This window comes from Podarcis vaucheri (genome assembly GCF_965113315.1).
Source record: "Podarcis vaucheri genome assembly, chromosome: 1".
NCBI lineage: Eukaryota > Metazoa > Chordata > Lepidosauria > Squamata > Lacertidae > Podarcis > Podarcis vaucheri.
The window spans coordinates 32,130,694-32,148,391 of record NC_138759.1 but is presented as its reverse complement, the minus strand read 5'-3'; the positions used below and the strand labels follow the sequence as shown (position 1 = coordinate 32,148,391).

Genomic DNA, 17,698 nt, shown 5'->3' with positions numbered 1-17,698 from the left:
TGTTCTGATAGCATCATTCATGCTTGGGCTGACACCAAATGCCTTGTTTACTTAGCTATAAATGGATGCCTGATCCAGTGAGCTGATGCAGTTCAAAGGTGGCTATACCTGGCAAGAGGCCAAATCCCTTTCGTCTGTTTTCATAAAAGATTTTTAGAAACAAATACTGTACCACCCAAGCCAGATGCCTCAGTTAAGGATCCAAATTTTGTATGCTACAGCTGTTTTCTAGCTCCATCCTGCCTCTCTGTGACCTACAATGGTATTTTCTACGTTTGTTCTGGCTTTTTTTGTTGCTGTTGTTGTTGCTTGGTTGGCTTACAGACATTCTCATATGTTCACCTATGAACTTTGGGGGCACTATATATACTTGATGCACCTTCTAGGTTTTTTTTTTTTTAGTTAGCCCCTTTTCTGTGCAATGAAACACATACAGTGCAATGTTGCATATGCTTAGAGTTTGGTCTAGTATCAATTCAGTGTACCGTCATCTTCTAGCAGCATGTTTAGCAGTACTTTTAGCTTTGCTCCAAGTTGGGCTACCTGGAATGCAACTTTCCAAGAGCTGTGCAGCCTCAAAAGATGCTGAGGGAAATGACCCCCATTCTGTATTACAATATTCTGTAAGTAAGTCAGATGCACTGCCTTGGGAGAGCTAAAATCTCGCCCTCCTTATGTTCCACCGTATGCTGAACAACCTAAGAGTAGCACATTAAATGATTAAGACCAGCATTACTATTTTCCAATTTTTATTTTCAGTTTCAGTAGCTTAGTATACTTATTTGCATTGCAAATTACTTCAGCTGGACTAAATACTGAGCAGCTGGACTAAATACTGAGCACCATTACCAACAAGATCAGAATCCCAATTTCACCTGTTAGCATGCACTTTAAAAAAAGGGAAAATCAACCCTTTAGCATTCGTTCACCACCCCGATTGAAAGGACAACTTAACTTACAAAAATCTGTTCAGCACCAAAATGAAAACGGGCCTGACCCTTTGACTAAATAGGTTAGTATCTCACCATCCTAAGATACCTAGAATGCAGGGGATATCACTCAGCCTGTGAAGGGCTCAGATGCCTCTGGGCATCTCTTTCACAAGTGTCTCTCCAAGGCATTTGCATAGCTGAGGCAGATGCTCCTGGAATTTTGGCACTCCGGGCCATTGCCTAGTTTGTCTCTAGGTTGGGCCGGCCCAGCACTAACCTATAACAAACCTATAAGAACGTAAAGAAAGGCCTGCTGGATCAGGCCAGTGGCCCATCTAGTCCCGCCTCCTGTTCTCACAGTGGCCAACCAGTCGCCCGTGTGAAACCCACAAGCAGGATTTGGGCACAACAGCACTCTCTCCACGTATATGCTGTACTCTAGTAAAGAGTGGCATATGTGTCCTCATCTTTGTGACTTCAGCAGCAGGCATTCCAGTTAATAAGACAACATTTTAGGAGGAGGTGACCTGGCCCTTTTTTTGTAGCAGCAGTGAGAATCCAATCTCTCTGCTTGTCTCTTCAAGTCCTCTGTTCTACATGGCTCCTACTTCTATCACCCAAAAACTATGCAATAGTATTTTTTTTTTAAACTAGCTTGCTATGCCAAGCTTCTTTTCGAAGCCTGAGGTTTGGTCTAGCTCTTCTCATAAGGCAGTCAAGAACAGTACTATACAGATGTCGCCTGCTTACGCTTGAATTTAGTGTGCCAAATGGAGACTTGAAGGAAGTACACAGCTACCTTAGGAAGGAATGAGAGGACAGGTGAGGGGAATAGGGAGACATTATCTAGAACGGCAGCCTGTTATGTTAAAGGGGAAATTGCCAAAGCAGATTCCCCAGAACCTAAAATGAAGAATACGAAAAGTCATGGTACCTCTTGCTAAGGAGTGAGACAGACAGACAGGCAGGCAGACAGACAGAAAATCTGATATCTCTCCTTTTCCCTACCAGATAAAAAGAAGCTGAAGTTCTGCACAATTTTTGCCTGTTTATTGAAAAACCATGCTTATGGACAAACACACAGCTACTATGTGCCATGATGACTTTGGTCTGGCCTCTTCCCACAATACCAGTCTCCACTGGATTTTGGGCAGCGCTACGTTTCCCCTCCCCTGCAAAGGTGATGGGGGCAAGATATCTATAGCCCTCTCTTCCCTTCCCACCACCAGAACGGAGGATGCTTTAAGAATCATAGAGTTGGAAGGGATCCCCAAGGGTCATCTAGTCCAACCCCCTGCAATGCAGGAAGGCGCCCTCCACCAGGGAAACCCACACCCAGTTTAGAACAGCTCTTCAGGGCTCCGCGTCTGCCACTGGTCGCAGGTCGAGTACTGCCTGTTCAGATCAAAATCAACTGCAAACAAAAGAAAGGATGACTGAAGTCCCAAGAACGATCTGACCACTTGCAGGGTACAGGATGAGGAGGGAAAGTCAAGGAGGCAATGTGGTAGTAGACACTGGACGATGGCTGGGAGGCTGATAGGGGATCCGTAACTTCAGTTCCGTTTCTTGAGCTGCGATGTTGCTTCTACTTCAAGATATTGCAGCCCAATCAGCATACCCAGGATGGAGAAACCTGAGACAGGTGGAAAATGAGAGGAAGCAGAGGACATTGCTACCCCTTCTATATCTTTAGGAAGTGCTAGTTGCATTTGGTTACTAAAACCCCCATTTCAGCTCTGTTCGGTTATGAAGCTTACTTGCTGGCTTTGGCCATATCACTGTCGCTTAGCCTGTCCAACCAACCCATCGCAGGGAAAGTGTGAGGGTAAGTTTGTGATCTTCTCAGGGGGAAAGCAGGCCACAGCTTTAACAAGCCAAGCACCAGGCACCAAAGAATGGGCTCTACTTACTTGCCACCATTAGGGGTGCCAAGACACCGATTGTTGCAGCTGCTGTGCCATAAATAAACACTTCAGAGAGGAAGTGGCCGAGGGCAAGGAAGAAGGTCAAAAGTGTGATGTTATAGAGGCTGCCAGAGAGAACAAAAAAATGAGAATTATTGCAGGCCACAGAGAGATGCCGACAAAGAAATTAAGAGTCAAGGAGTTAAAAAACACACAAAGCAAACACACTCACGTTTTTGCACTATGTCAGCGACAGCCAATATGATGATGCCTTCAAAATGCTGTTGGACTCCAACTCCCATGAGACCCCACCAGCATGGCCAGTGGTCAGGGATAATAGAAATTGGAGTCTAGGAACATCTGGAAAGCACCACACTGGCTATCTGATAATACAGGTACATGCTAGACTGGCTTCTGCATTTCTTGGAAATGACAGAGCCTCTTTCGTTGCTCAAGTGGCAATTCAGATGAGCTGGTTCAGTCCATCTTCCACCCACTAGTCACCACATGGGATATATGGCCTTCCCCAGGCTGATTAATATGATTAAGAGCATGGATGGCAAGGGGTGCACCAAGTTGTGGTAGCTGGTATTGCTTTGGTTAAAGCAAGATGGATAAAAATCAACTGGGATTTTTTTATTTTAAAAGTTTTATTTTAAAAATTATAGTGACTTCAAGAATAACCAGATTTGAAGTGACCCTCGATTTACCATCAAAATGTTGAAAACCTACACATACAGCACAACCCTTTATATCTTCCCAGAAGTACATCCCACCAACCAACATTGCTCCCTCACCTGCATGGTAAAAAATCACTTTGGTATTATCTAAATCCCTCTTCTTATTAGGGCTAAATAGACATCACAACTGGAAAAGAACTGGGGACAGGTTTCAGACTTGCCACGTAACTCTGGGGAAGCAAACAGACCGAGTGCCTGTTCTCCTTTAAAAGTACACCTCACCTTGTCAAATGACACAGTACAAATTGCTCCCTCTCAGCATGCAGTTCCTTGCCACTCTGGGAAATGGGAGATGAAGCTGCCAACTTTGATGATAAAAAAGAGCGCTATTGTGGCTTTTCACACATTATTTCTGTCGAGCCAACAGAGTGGAAGGAGGGTGAGCTGGCTTGCATCTCTGGAACAGGCTCCTCAGCTAAACTCTGATCAGTTATGCTTGCGCAGAGGGTAATGGGGACAGCATAGTGCTTTGAAGCCATGGAAGTATTACTAATGAATGAGGACGAAATGGCTACATTTTACTTTAAGTATGTTTGCAGCACTGGCAGTTTAAAAAAGAATTGCAATCCAAAAACTTTGCCCTGTGAAACTTAATCTGTGCTTTCAAGTCCACATCTTTCTCTGTAAATAAGTGACATTTAAATTGTGTTTGCAAATGTATTATTTCAATCATGGTGATTTTAAATAAATATATGAAATAGAAACAAAAACCCTGGTATGTTTATATACTGTATGCCATTTGCTTTCCAGTCCTAGGCCATCAAGGTTGAAACCCCAGCTTGAGCCATGATGCTTACTGGGTAACCTTGGGCCACTCACAATCTTTCAGCCTAATCTTGTTGTGAGGATAAAATGTGGAGGAGAGAAATGTGTATGCCAGCTTGAGCTCTGTGGAGGAAAGGTTGATCTAGAAATGCAATAAATAAAGCAGACTGCGCAACTAAAATCAAACTGCAAATTGTGTAAATGGCCAGTTTTGTGTAACTGAGGATGCTTTAACCAGGACTGGGATGATGGAGGGCAAGGGGTGAAAGGAGGAAGAATGGTCTTCATCCTGATGATTATAAACATGTCAGTCTTACTGATTTCAGTACAATTTAACTTTCTGGTAAGTGTGCTTCACTGTCACTTTGCTTCATCTGCCAGCGGAATAGGAAGGCAAAGGAAGGGAACTCTGTCAATGTAGATGAAAGAGTGATGAAAATGCAAGCAACAAGGGAAAGGGGTTTGTGGGGGTATATTTTTTAAAATGTCAAGATCAGGAGCAGGCAGTCTATTGCAGAGGACTGAAAGCTATTGTGGGTGAACTCAGAGCTGTGCTTCCTTATACAGGTCCCATATGCCCAACTTGCTATTTTTATAAATTTCTCCAAGCAACTATCCAACCAGACTTCAAATGCTCCCACCTGCTTTTCTTTTATAAAAAGGTTACCAGCTTCAAAAGCTCTTTGCATTTATCCATCAACTGCTCCTTTAACAGTTTGTTATTTTTATCACAGGAAGCCTTCCACTGGCAGTTCAAGACCAAGACAGTAGACTGTTGTCCCATCTTAAGCCTCCTGCAGAGGCTCTCCTGACCTCTCAGACAAGCAAACTAGGTCTCTTAGCACACACAGTGCCAAGCTAATGCTGAAGTCAAGCCAAATAGAAACATAAGCTCAGCCCATTCATGCATATGGCTTTCTTGGAAATCACCGACACAAAATATATGAATGGAATAGAAGTTCCAAAAACAACTTCCAACAGAAGATGACTGAAAGTGTACTTGCGAGCTATCCAAATATCACCAAAAGATAGGGCGAATACCTAATTAGAGTGTTTCCACTTTTTATTCCAGACCTCTAAACAAACATGTGCTATAGAATAATTACCTACATTTTGATTTTGCATCAGTATTATGCTAAACAGTCTTTCCTTCATGCCTGTGCAAATGAAGCATTTCAAGAAAATAACACTTGTTGTCTCAACTGCACAAGCAACTTGATAAAAGAGTTTAGGATAACCGGGAGGGAATCAGGCGGTGACACCATGAGGGTCTGCACCAGCCAGATTATTCCCTCCTCTCATATAACCAACACCATCAGCCACGTGAGAAGGAAAAGGAAGGGCACGGGGAGGGTTTTATTTTTAATTGCCGGTATAAGATGTGTAAAATTGTAAATCGGCTCTAGAGCCTTGGCGAAAAAGGTGGTATAAGAACCAATAAATAAATAAACCATTGCCCTCCAGATAAGTGTTGGACTACAACTCCCATCTTCCCTGACCAATGGCCATGCTGGCTGGGTCTGATGGGAGGTGGAGTCCAACAACACTTGGAGGGCCACAGGTTACTAACCCCAGCTATAGGGGAATAGAAAAGTGTTACTGTGGTACCCAAGTGTGTACATGATTGGGAGGTGGGTAAGACAACGCCCCCCCCTTTAGCATTTATTTTACATACGTCTTGTTGCGGATATCAATGGCACAGTAGCAGCGAATTACAGAGGAGAGTAAGGTCCAAATGCCAAAGGTCCGAGCCTGGAGGCCATTTACTGTGTAGAGATAACAAATATAGAATTACTAGGGTCTGTCGCCCCGCTTACTCCGCTCACTAACCCCACTGACCCCTTTGTCCACCCCTCCTCCCTTTACACATGACCAGCCTCTCTTTATGCTCGCTGACCCCTTACCCATCCCCTCACAGCCCCCTCCACAATTCAGCCCAAGCCCCTCTGCCCATTGCTCCTGCCAGCCCATGCCATCTTTTAAAGGAGGGGTCAAGGGCTTCGCAGAGCAGTTTGGCAAACTCCAATGTGATGGCAGGCAGGTGGCAAGGAAACCTGTTTAACAGTGAAGCAGGCACTTCACCAAGCAGTTTAACAAACCACTCTGAAGCACCTGCCCTTCTCCATTAAGCCTTATTGCAGCCATGGTTACTGGTGGGAGGGGGACGACCATTTGGGAAGCGCTTTCCAAAATCGCTCTGTGAAGCACATCCTCCCGTTTAAACAGCCTGCCTGCCACCAAGTCGTCCACCTGCCTGCCATCATGGTGGAGTTGACAAAGGCAGCCACGTGAACTGCAGCATAACAACCATATATTTTATGTATATATGGGCGGGGGGCAACTATCTTTTCTGATACTCTCCCAGTCTAGGCAAAGCTAAGCAGTAGGTATGGATAGGGCTCAAGACTAATGGAGTTGGAAAGCGTCGTAGGGGTCAAGGTCTTTCCAAATGATGGAGTAATGCTACTATCAATACACAAGGGAGCAGGGAAAATGCTACTAGCAGTTAATTAAAACTACTCGTTTACTTGAAGTTTGGTTTACTGGTACTTCAGCTGAAGACAGCAGATCCCTGTCTCTGTACACATAAGAGTATATGGTTGTGTTTGGGGTGGAAGGACTAGTCTTAAAAAATGTAGATGAGCTATTCAGCTTTGGACAGGAACGCATGTATAGCTTTGAAGGGGACAATATTCTAGAAAAGGTGGCAGTGAATTCAAAATGATGTGGAAGGGCTTCATAATGTGCCAGGCAGTGCTTCAATAGGTGCCTATGCCTCTATCATCAGGTCTATTCTGCATAAAAAGACATCCATAATATTTGCACTTGCTGGGCCAAGAGATACCTTTTACTAACAATTCTGGTTAGTGGCTTGAATGCTGTTCAACAGTGATTGTCTGCAATGGGAACTTTTGCTGGGATGATGTCATCTGGGTGGTTGAGTGCCAGCAGCACAGTCTTTTCAGATGGACCATAATGTCTGGAAATGCCCAAAGCTCATAATATGGCAGGATTTGCTAGACTCTTCTTGTACCGTGAGTATAATTGTATTACATAAGTGTCTGAGATTGTATTTCTTAGATGGGGAAATATAGTGGATTGGCTGATTGTAGAATCAAAGGACATGTGGAACTGTGCGTTCACTTTGAAGCAAATGAGCCCATAAGGACCCATGGAAAATGCTCGTTTTAGTACTGCAGCAAATGCTTGAGACCACTCCAATGTGGATATGGAACTGCACTATCTTCTGCGATAATGCATTATGAGGTGGCAGAATATCACTACAGGGTGAAAAGGAGATTAATGGAAAGGGCTTTAACTCAATGGCAGAGGACATGCATAGTATGCAAAAGGTCTCAGGTTCAAAGTCTGGCATCTCCAAATAGGGGTGGAAAATTCCTACGTCTGCAACCCAGAAGAACCACTGCCAGCAACAGTAAAGAGTAAATAAGTGAACCAATGGATCAATTTGGTATAAAGCTGCACCTTATGTTCCTAAGGCCTGTCTGACACATTTGCAACTATGTGGTCTTATATTTATTTCACCACATACACATGCTCCAGAAAGCTATAATGGGCCCCTGCTCTCCATTTCATGTACAAATAGTGAAACAAACACAAGCCTCTTTTTTTACACATCATTGAGGTTCTGGTATACCAAAGGTACGCAGAGCGTTTCACCTAAATTTGTAACACATTTAGCAGCCTTCAAGCTGTCACTGTTCAAGCAAAAATAGCACTAGCCACCTCTAGAGGTTTAAGTAAGCAGAAGGTGGGTTATTTTGAAATCTGAACAAAAATTTTCAGAGCTCAGGCAAGAAAACCCAGGATTAAGGTTCCAGCATTTCTTGAGTGCAAAAATGACAACCTGTGCATCTTACCGAGGCTTGGCTTGCCAGTGTATAGTTTCTCGGAGAGGAAACTGTGATCTCTGAAGCTTTGCACTGTGTTCCCCATGGCAATAATGGACACCATAACTAGCCAGCTACGGAGTACATTCAGGAAACGGCTCATCTTGAAGTGTCAAAACACAATCTGCTAATGGGAACAAAGACAGAACCCAGAATTCACAATGCTTCCATGCATCATAATTCAGTCACCCTCCTTTAACTATGTCTGTAACCTTTCTTCCTAAAGTAGCGTAAAGGGGCTTCATAAGAATCACAGCAAGGGCCATAAGCTTATTTTATCATTCCTCTCCATCCAATTTGCCCTATACGATAGCATTCCATAATAATTACAAAGATGGAAATCTCACCCGCATCGTCCACAAAGCCACTGGCCTTTCTTCCAGATAGGACTGGTAGCTAGCTGTCTTTACTTTGATCCTCTGCATGCTGCCTTGAGGTTAAACCACAATGGACACGGCGGGGCTTATTTCACAGTAAATACTTTTAGAATTGGCTATTGGAGAGAGGATCAGTCTTGAGAAATCATTTTATGTTCAAAATCCTAATTTAATCTATAGCAGAGATAGCTGGCTGCCCAAGGGGGGAAAAGGGAGCACGAGGCACAGTTGGTTTTCCTATTAAGATGCTTAGCTTTGTGCCTATATAGCTGTATCCAGTTTAGACGATTGCATTTAGGAATGATGATTTTAAAGGCTAACTCGCTTCTTTGCAGCCTTGTAGTTGGCCCTAGCATTAACCATTCTCGCCCCTCTCCCACGGAAGGGACCAACGTTTGTACCTACAACGTTTGTCATATTTAGGAATGCCCTCAGCTCGCCCAAATTCAGTTCCCACGGGGCAATGCCACCTGCTCGCTTGCCTCCAAACCTACCCGCATCCACATCGCGCCTCTTCGTTATCCTCCACCCCCAAAATGCAACCCCACCCATCAATGGACACCCTACATCGCCTTACCTGGTCCTCAGCCGCAGCAGCTCTCCACCCTCCCTCAAGCCAGAGCAGCAGCAGCAGCAAGCACCAGTCCCGCCTCCCCTCACTCTACGCAACGATTAGCGCACTGTTGGAGCTTGCCTTCCCCTGATTGGCCGCTACGCCCATAGCTAGACCTCTCCTCCGCGCCACATGGAAGGGTAAGCGACTGCGCCAATCACACGCGTGGAACCCTTCTGAGGCGCTGTGACGTTTTCATCAAAGGCGGGGTTAGGAGAACCGACGGCGCTACGGCCTCCTCGGTTCATTTTCTTTCTTTCTTTCTTTTTAAACAGAGGGAATCTTGCAAGACGCCATCTTAGCAGAGGCAGAGGTTCGAACGAACGGGCGAGTGTTCCTTTGTGCGCACGCGCTCGAGGAAGGAACCCGGGCGGGAGCCGAGAGCCGGCGCTTGCGCAGACGCGCCTTGGGCGAGGGAGGGAACGGTTGCCTGTTGGTTGTTGTAGTAACAGGAGAAGCGCCGGCGGGAGACGCGGCTACCGGGCCCGAAGGGAGATGAAGCAGCAGGTAGGGCGCTGGGGGAGCCTGGCAGTGACGGCGCTGGCAGCTGCAGAGCTTGCTTAGGCAGGCGGGTTGTGCTTGGGCGGCGGCAGCTTCTTCTCCCCCGCACGACAGGAAGGGCCGGGCGGGGGGGGGGGACAGGACCTGCCTTGGAACCGAGGGCGAGGGGCGCCTCTCGCCCCAACAGCCCCCTTTGGCCTAAATAGAGGGCCAGGCCAGGGCGGCCCGCCTGGCTGGCTGAGCGGCAAAGTTCGCGGAGTCCACATCGGTGATTCCTGAGGGCCACGTGCAGGACCGACTTCCCCCTCACAATTTCACCCCCCTACAGACCCCGTTTGGGGGGGAAATGCGTCCTGTGGGAACGGTGTGCGCTTCAAGTTGGGGCTGAGAGACGTCGCTACCCACTTGCAGTGTCTCCCCCCCCCTCCCCTCGGTGTCCCTGCACCTCAATCCCTAGGGCTGCCTGATTAAAATTAAACATCTTATTTTGAGCAAACTCCGCAGTTTTGGGTTGCGGAGCGACGTTATCCCACTGTCGTGTGTATGGGGAAGGATTTGAGTTTCATTTTGAGGAAGGAACTGTAGGAAAGCTTGCCTCGGGCTGCCGGGGAAAGAGCCCCAAAAGTCACAGTAGGAGAGTGTGAACCGAATAAAAAGTTGATAAGGAAACTGTGCTGAGCTGAATCTGAGTTGAATTTCTGACAACCGGCAAGTTTTCAGCACAGGCGCCTCTCTCAGCTCTCCCCTTCCAGTCTATGGTATATTGTATAATCTTTCAAGACGGTAGATTAGAGCCGGTGAATTAGTGGGTGATATATGTCAACGTGTCTGGGATAAGGATATATGTAACTGTCAGGTTGTGACTGGAGTGGATATTTTAAGTGTGGATTCCCATAGCGGTACAAGTAGTGTAACTCAACTCACCTGGAGGAGGAAGACAATCATAGTACAGCCTTCTGCCAGTTATTTATTCATTTAATTTTATCAGGTATATTTATAAACCTCTGAGCATCAAGATATTGCCATGCACTATACAGAAATACAAATAAAATAAGTAAGAATAGATAAGCGTTCTCAAAATGCAGGAAGCACTGTTGCCATTTCTGCATGAAGCCCCTGTGAAAATATGGCTTAGATCAGTATTAAAGGTGGTCTGTTAGAGAGTATTAATTATTCATATTGGTATCCTCCCCTTTCTCTAATAAGCTCAGGGTGGTGTATCATATTTTATCCACTCAGCAATATTGTGAAATAGTAACTTCGCTCATAAGCATTGTGGTTGAGGGGGATTATTACCTATGTTCTCGATACCCAGATTCAGCACTCTTGTCATGACACCACCCTGACTTTTTTTGTAAGGGAGGAAATAATGTCAGGGTACTCCATATCTGCAGTTTACTCAAAGCAGTCATTTTATTGTTGTTGTTGTAGAAAACAGCACTGGTGGATAGGTTTACTGATTCTACGAGGGAGAGTTTGAGAGGCCACTGTTTCTGGGCTGTATGAAAACGTCCACAGGAAATGCCCGTTGGAATGGCTCGGGACTTGGAAGAAACAGATTCGTCCTCGGAGGAAGAGGAAGTGGTGGAAGGACCAGAGTGAGTTAACATGGTACCTGTATATGACATTGAAACTGTACATCTTGCATCTCACCATCCATACTTGGAAGATTATTTCTCGTTGTTAAAAGGGGGGGGGTGTTGGTTGGTTACAATGCATGAAAGATCAGTTTTCAACTTGCACCTGAGTATTCTTTTAGAGCCTGAAAAGCTGTGTTCTCCTGTAATTCTGGAGTCAGGAAGATGGAATAGTCATACATGAACATACAAAGCTGCGTTATACCAGATCAGACTGTTTGTCCATGTAGTCCAGTGTTCTCTACTCTGACTGACTGTGACTCTCCAAGGTCTTTCTTGCTCTCTGATCCTTTAACTGCATATAATAATAATATTTTTTATTTATACCCCGCCCTCCCTGTCCAAAACCGGGCTCAGAGCCGCTAACATCAAATGTATAACACGTTAACATAAAATCAGGCAATCAATTAAGATACATCCTAAAATCAGATCAAGATCAGAATAAAATCCAGTCAGATGGCAACCCGCAGATAAGGGTTGGGGACCTTAAATGCTCACCAGGCCCAACTGTTTGTGCTGAACTTATATGAGCCTATGAGAAAAATTGGGAGGCCACTTTCATGCACGTTTTTATGAAAGGGGAGAGGGAGTCAGACCCCAACCAAAGACCTGGCGGAACAGCTCCGTCTTGCAGGCCCTGCGGAAAGATGTCAAATCCCCCAGGGCCCTGGATCCCTTGTGACAGAGTGTTCCACCAGGCCAGGGCCAGGGCCAGTCTAATCTCCTTGAGGCTCGGGACTTCCAAGATGTTAGTATTTGCAGACCATAAGGTCCTCCGTGGGGCATACCAGGAGAGGCGGTCCCATAGATATGAGGGTCCTAGGCCATATAAGGCTTTAAAGGTTAAAACCAGCACCTTAAACCTGATCCTGTACTCTGCCGGGAGCCAGTGAAGCTGGTATAGCACTGGATGAATGTGATTCTGTGTCAAGGACCCCATAAGGAGTCTCGCTGCGGCATTCTGCACCCACTGGAGTTTCTGGGTCAGCTTCAAGGGCGGCCTCACATAGAGTGAATTACAATAATCAAGCCTGGAGGTGACTGTTGCATGGATCACAGTGGCAAGATCAGGGCGAGAGAGGTAAGGGACCAAATGCTTAGCATGGCGGAGATGGAAAAATGCCGCCTTTGTTGTAGCTATAACCTGCACCTCCATAGAAAGGGCGTTGACAAAGATTACACCCAGACTCTTGACAGAAGGCGCTGGCACTAATTGCGCCCCTGCAAGAGATGGGAGTTGGCCCACCAGCCCCATGTCATCCCGACCCAGCCAAAGGGTCTTCGAAGGATTTAACTTCAACCGGCTCCCACGGAGCCATCCAGCCACAGCTTCCAAGCACTTGATCAGTGTGTCTGGGGCCAAGTCAGGATGGCCGTCCATCAACAGATAAAGTTGGGTGTCATCAGCATACTGGTGGCAACCCAAACCAAAACTCCAGACAAGCTGGGTGAGGGGGCATATAAAGATATTAAAAAGCATGGGGGGAGAGGATTGCGCCCTGCGGCACGTCACACACCAAGGAGTGCCGTGACGACAACTCCTTCCCTAGAGCTACCCTCTGTCTCTGAACTGAAAGGAAAGAGCGCAGCCATTGTAGGACTGTGCCCTAAATCCCCACGTCGAAAAGGCGGTGGCTCATAATCGACCATGTCAAAGGCTGCTGACAGATCTACAAGAATCAGCGGCCCTGACCCGCCTTGATCCAGCTGCCTACAGCGGTCATCTGTTAGGGTGGTCAGAACCATCTCGGTCCCATGACCAGGGCGAAAGCCGGACTGAAATGGATGGTGGGGACTGAACTTAGGATCTTCTACATGCAAAACACTTGCACTATCACTGAGTTATGGGTAGGATATAAATATTATTATTGTTACCATGAGGCAGAGTGAGACAGCTGCCTCAGGTGGCAGACTGGAGAGAACTCTGTGTGTGCTATACAAACCTTTCCCTCATCCACTAAACTAGGTAAGAGCTGTTCGACAGTGGAATTTGCTGCCAAGGAGTGTGGTGGAGTCTCCTTTGGAGGTCTTTAAGCAGAGGCTTGACAACCATATGTCAGGAGTGCTCTGATGGTGTTTCCTGCTTGGCAGGGGGTTGGACTCGATGGCCCTTGTGGTCTCTTCCAACTCTATGATTCTATGATTCTAGGTCCCTTCCCTTAGGGTGCTGTGGAGGTTGTTGAAATAAGATTAAATTGTTTGCTGAGCTATTGTATGTATAATAGACTCCTGGGAGGCAACTTTTCGCCCTTTGCAATATGCCTTTGGCTGGCTCTGGCTTCTTTCTGGATGGTTATCTTTAATTATCACCAATTTTTATGATCTTGTTGTTGATCATCTTTAACAGATACTGCCATGACTTACTAATGGGTCCTTTGGTGGTTGCCACCAACCCCCTCTCTTTCCCCAAGTCTTTTGGAGTGCATGGAGAACTCTGAAAGGTGGAGGTTATTCTCTCACCTGTGCTGTGGTTTGGAAAAAACTTTGTTGTTTCTTATCCAAAGTACAAGGCAAGTGAGATAAAACCCTGCTTGCTAGAGAGTGGGTAGTGATCTGTGCCCATCTGTATTCATGTTTAGAGAAGGTGAGAAACATCAAGTGATTTCTTAGCTTCTCTAAATTGTTTGTACTTGAACATCCATCTAACCTGAGAGCCTGAGCAGCTCTGGATCTGTCAATGCTTGAAGGTAAATAGAAGATGATACTGAAATACAAGAGGTTTGGGAACCTTATCCTGTTTCATATGCTGTATATGTAGAGGTCTGAATCTTCTAAAATGTTAGTCCTGAGCCATAGAGAAATGGTACAATAGAGAAAAAACCTCTTGCTAACCAGTCATGCTACTAGCATCAAGTGGCAGCAGAATCTATTCCTGAGTAATATGTATGGCGCTTCTATCCCAGCTTGTTGCTATAAGATCATTTGCATAGTATTAAGAATTGAAAAATGGGACGCGGGTGGCGTTGTAGGTTAAACCACAGAGCCTAGGACTTGCCGATCAGAAGGTCGGCGGTTCGAATCCTCGCGACAGGGTGAGCTCCTGTTGCTCGGTCCCTGCTCCTGCCAACCTAGCAGTTTGAAAGCACATCAAAGTGCAAGTAGATAAATAGGTACCACTCCAGCGGGAAGGTAAACGGTGTTTCTGTGCTCTGGTTCGCCAGAAGCGGCTTAGTCATGCTGGCCACATGACCCAGAAGCTGTATGCCGGCTCCCTCAGCTAATAAAGCGAGATGAGCGCCGCAACCCCAGAGTCGGTCACGACTGGACCTAATGGTCAGGGGTCCCTTTACCTTTACCTTAAGAATTGAAAACTGCATTATTTTCTCTTCCCTCCCGGTTACTTTTTACTTTTGTAGTATGTTTATTGGATTGTTGGCCAGAGGGCAGGTATACTTGTTTTTAAATATCTGTAAAGTGTTTAGTAGACTGTAGGTGTTCTAGAAGTGATAATTAATAACTTGATCTGTTTACTTGAACAACCTTACTCTCTCAGCTGTCTTTTATTTGACTACTGATATACACTGTGAACACTATTTTTTCTAAGCTTGCTATTTTAATTTATTTAAATAAGTCAGAGTTTTGCCTGCTGACTTGAAAGGGACATGGATCATACCTCAGATCGGATGGGAATGCCCATAACACTTTTCTGGTATCCTCTCTCTCTCTCTCTCTCTCTCTCTCTGTGTGTGTGTGTGTGTGTTTGTGTGTGTGTGTTACATCCTGCTAGGGATTCTATGTATTCTTCTTATTGAGGCCCAAATCTTCCTTCCTTCCTTCTTGCAACCAAATCTGCTTTGGCAGGCATTTGCTTTTTTGTCTGAAATACCACACTGTGCACAGAATAGCATGGGATCAGTGCCACAGTTGTAGGGATCTCCAGTCTGCATGTCCAGACATCTTTCTCAGTATACTTCAAGCAATACTGAGCTGGTTGCAGTGCATAGATGTCTGGATTATTCTGCTGTCCTCCAGCATGTTATTCCAGGAAACTGAGGGTCATGAAGAGGGTGAGTGTTAGTGTCTGAGCTGTGGTGTCCTTAGTGTAAATCCTCAGAACAGGAATTAGCCTAAAGTACCTTCGTTCAGTCTCGGCTCTGTTCCCACTTACATAAGGTGTTAGAGTAGGCATGAAAAATATTTGACTTAACATCTTTGCTTGACCCAGCTCAGTGTTCAGGGTGAACAACCTGGGGCATCAGAGGACACAAAATTGTTCTTCATACTGACATGGTGATGTGGGATTCTAATAATCAAAAGAATCCTGTGTAAAAGAACTTAAGAGAAAGGAAGTGTACAACTGTATAATCACCTTCAGTGATTGACTCCTTGCACTTTATGCAGATAGATAGAATTGTCCTAGACTTGGGCATGTGTTCACATGAAGGCAAATGGTTATTTTTGTGAAGGGTCTGTAATAGCTTATTTGCACTTGTAGGTCATATTGAAAATATGCTTGAGAGCTCTAGCTAAGCAGCATGCTGCATATAATAATTTGCATGCTCCATCTATAGGTGGAAAATATTTAATGTTGGTGGACATATTGTATATGCTGTGCACTACTTTTTTAAATTCTGAAATAATTAAATGTGGGGAGAGTGCTGAAATATTGATGTGCTGACAGCACTACATAGACTATCAAGCATTTTGGCTTCCTTCCTTGTGTAATATATGCTTGAATGGCCTGCTATCACATTTACAGTTTACAGCAGTGATGTGAGAGCTGGAAATCTCTTAAAAACAACAGTAAACTAAAGCTGCTGTTTTTAGGACTGTTAAGGCAGCAGCTGAAAAGTACACTCACCGCTTCAAGACTGTAAATGCATTGCTTTGTATTTGTAGCAAGAAACATTCTTATTCTTGGTATGCTTGTCAGTTTATGTACCTGCATAGTATACTCTTAAACAACAGCATGTTTTTCTTCATACTTTAACAAAGGCAAAAGTGCCTACTTGCAACTGAGTCCTTGTACATCCTAATTTTCCTTCCTGTTCCGTAATGGGAGTCTTGAACGAGCATGTGTTTTTGTATCATTTTGTTTTTGGGCAGAATATAAGCCACGTAGGAGATCTCTTAATTTACTGCACCCCACCTCCCAGCTTATATGTTATTTTGGAGAGAAAAGAGGTGAAACTGGTGTGAGGGGAATATCTAAGCGTTCCTCCTTTCTGTTTCTAACATGTCTTTTAGCACAGGGTAATACTGGAAGATGGGTATATAATGACTCCTGTCTTACTAGAAACTTGTTGTGAAGTTTTTGGTGCATGCTGTATAGTTATCAGACCACCCAAATATCCAAATTTTAATTTTACGTAATAGAAATATTGATAAAACAAAAGCATTTCTGCATATGATGACTTGCTTAATTTATAAGTAAGATTTCCTTCTACATTGCCACATGCTATACCCTGGCTTTTCTTCTTCCAACTCCACTTTTTCTTATTTTTCTGCGTTGCTACGCGACATTCTAGACTGAATTAAGCCTTTTGCTGTATGGTAACTGTACAAATGTCAACATCTCTGTGTTTGAGCTGAGATGTAACCTTAGTGTAGTAATGTGTTGCCATTTGACTTGCTGAGGTGTTGCCTAAGCATGGGTTGCCACGATACCTGGCCAGTTTATAACTTGAACTGCACGCAGAAAATGTAAGGGTTTGTCTTGGAATAATTCTTTGAACATTGTAGCCCAATCTAATGCTACATAAAATATCAAAATAATCTCTCTTTCCCTCATAAGCATTTTAATGCCTTGCTTTAAATGTTGGATCAGAAAAAAGGAAAAGGAAAATTGCATTCGCCTCAATTGCTAAAGTTCAATGTATTATAAGTAAGAATGGGAGATAGCCAGATTTTAATGAGATGTGTATATTTTAGCTGTACGCTTCAGCAATAAATGTTTGTCGTAAGAGTGTTAACTGCTGTTTTTATGTTTCTGAATCTTGAGGCTTATATTTTACTTTTAAGTAGTTTTAATCTACATAGGGATTGCTGTATGCAGGTATTCTGACTCTCTTCATAATTAGCATTTTCCTGTATATGTTCATAAATGTGTTTTGCCGTTTTAGGGAGCACCCATGCATCATGTGGACAGGTGGATTCAGAAGGATCCCAATCCTGGTATTTCATGCAGAAGCTATTCTAACCAAGGACAGTTACATCCGCTTGATTGGGGGTAAATGTGGTTTTATGCAACTCATTATCTCATCAAGAGTATATAAAATGAAATTACCTGTATTTTTCTTCTTGTCATATAAATAAATGAAATGGCTCTTGACAGATTAGAGTTATGTGTTGCTTTGACTATAAATAAATAAATCA

At 44.5% G+C, this 17,698-nt stretch overlaps 2 protein-coding genes across 9 annotated transcripts in view; one reads left to right on the top strand and one right to left on the bottom strand.

Moving 5' to 3' along the window:
* Positions 1 to 732: 732 nt before the first annotated feature.
* ERG28 (ergosterol biosynthesis 28 homolog) lies at positions 733 to 9,331 on the bottom strand. Of its 2 annotated transcripts, none has more exons than XM_082234449.1 (5): positions 9,210 to 9,331; positions 8,226 to 8,382; positions 6,020 to 6,110; positions 2,846 to 2,964; positions 733 to 2,568 (listed from the first exon to the last, which is right to left on the bottom strand). In XM_082234449.1, the coding sequence occupies exons 2-5, from the start codon at positions 8,356 to 8,358 to the stop codon at positions 2,489 to 2,491; spliced, it is 423 nt and encodes a 140-aa protein (XP_082090575.1). In that variant the 5' UTR covers positions 8,359 to 8,382; positions 9,210 to 9,331; the 3' UTR covers positions 733 to 2,488. The 2 variants fall into 2 exon arrangements, with proteins under 2 accessions (XP_082090575.1, XP_082090576.1); XM_082234450.1 differs by having other exon boundaries at positions 8,226 to 8,384; positions 9,213 to 9,303.
* Positions 9,332 to 9,604: 273 nt separating this feature from the next.
* Positions 9,605 to 17,698, top strand: part of TTLL5 (tubulin tyrosine ligase like 5) — a 124,777-nt gene continuing 116,683 nt past the window's right edge. For 4 of the 7 annotated variants that reach the window (XM_082232285.1, XM_082232289.1, XM_082232287.1 and 1 more), the window contains exons 1-3: positions 9,605 to 9,752; positions 11,178 to 11,344; positions 17,446 to 17,552. In XM_082232285.1, the coding sequence (XP_082088411.1) occupies positions 11,268 to 11,344; positions 17,446 to 17,552 (184 nt within the window). In that variant the 5' untranslated portion in view covers positions 9,605 to 9,752; positions 11,178 to 11,267. The remainder of the gene's footprint in view (positions 9,753 to 11,177; positions 11,345 to 17,445; positions 17,553 to 17,698) is intronic. The other 3 variants (XM_082232290.1, XM_082232288.1, XM_082232286.1) reach the window with 1 other exon arrangement.

Excerpts from the sequence above, each read along its gene's own strand:
- ERG28 (XM_082234449.1), bottom strand. The coding sequence starts at position 8,358 with ATGAGCCGTTTCCTGAATGTACTCCGTAGCTGGCTAGTTATGGTGTCC. Across the intron at positions 2,965-6,019 it reads ATTGATATCCGCAACAAGAC|CCTCTATAACATCACACTTT; the intron begins GTATGTAAAATA and ends TCTCTCTGGCAG. Across the intron at positions 2,569-2,845 it reads GGCACCCCTAATGGTGGCAA|GTTTCTCCATCCTGGGTATG; the intron begins GTAAGTAGAGCC and ends CACCTGTCTCAG.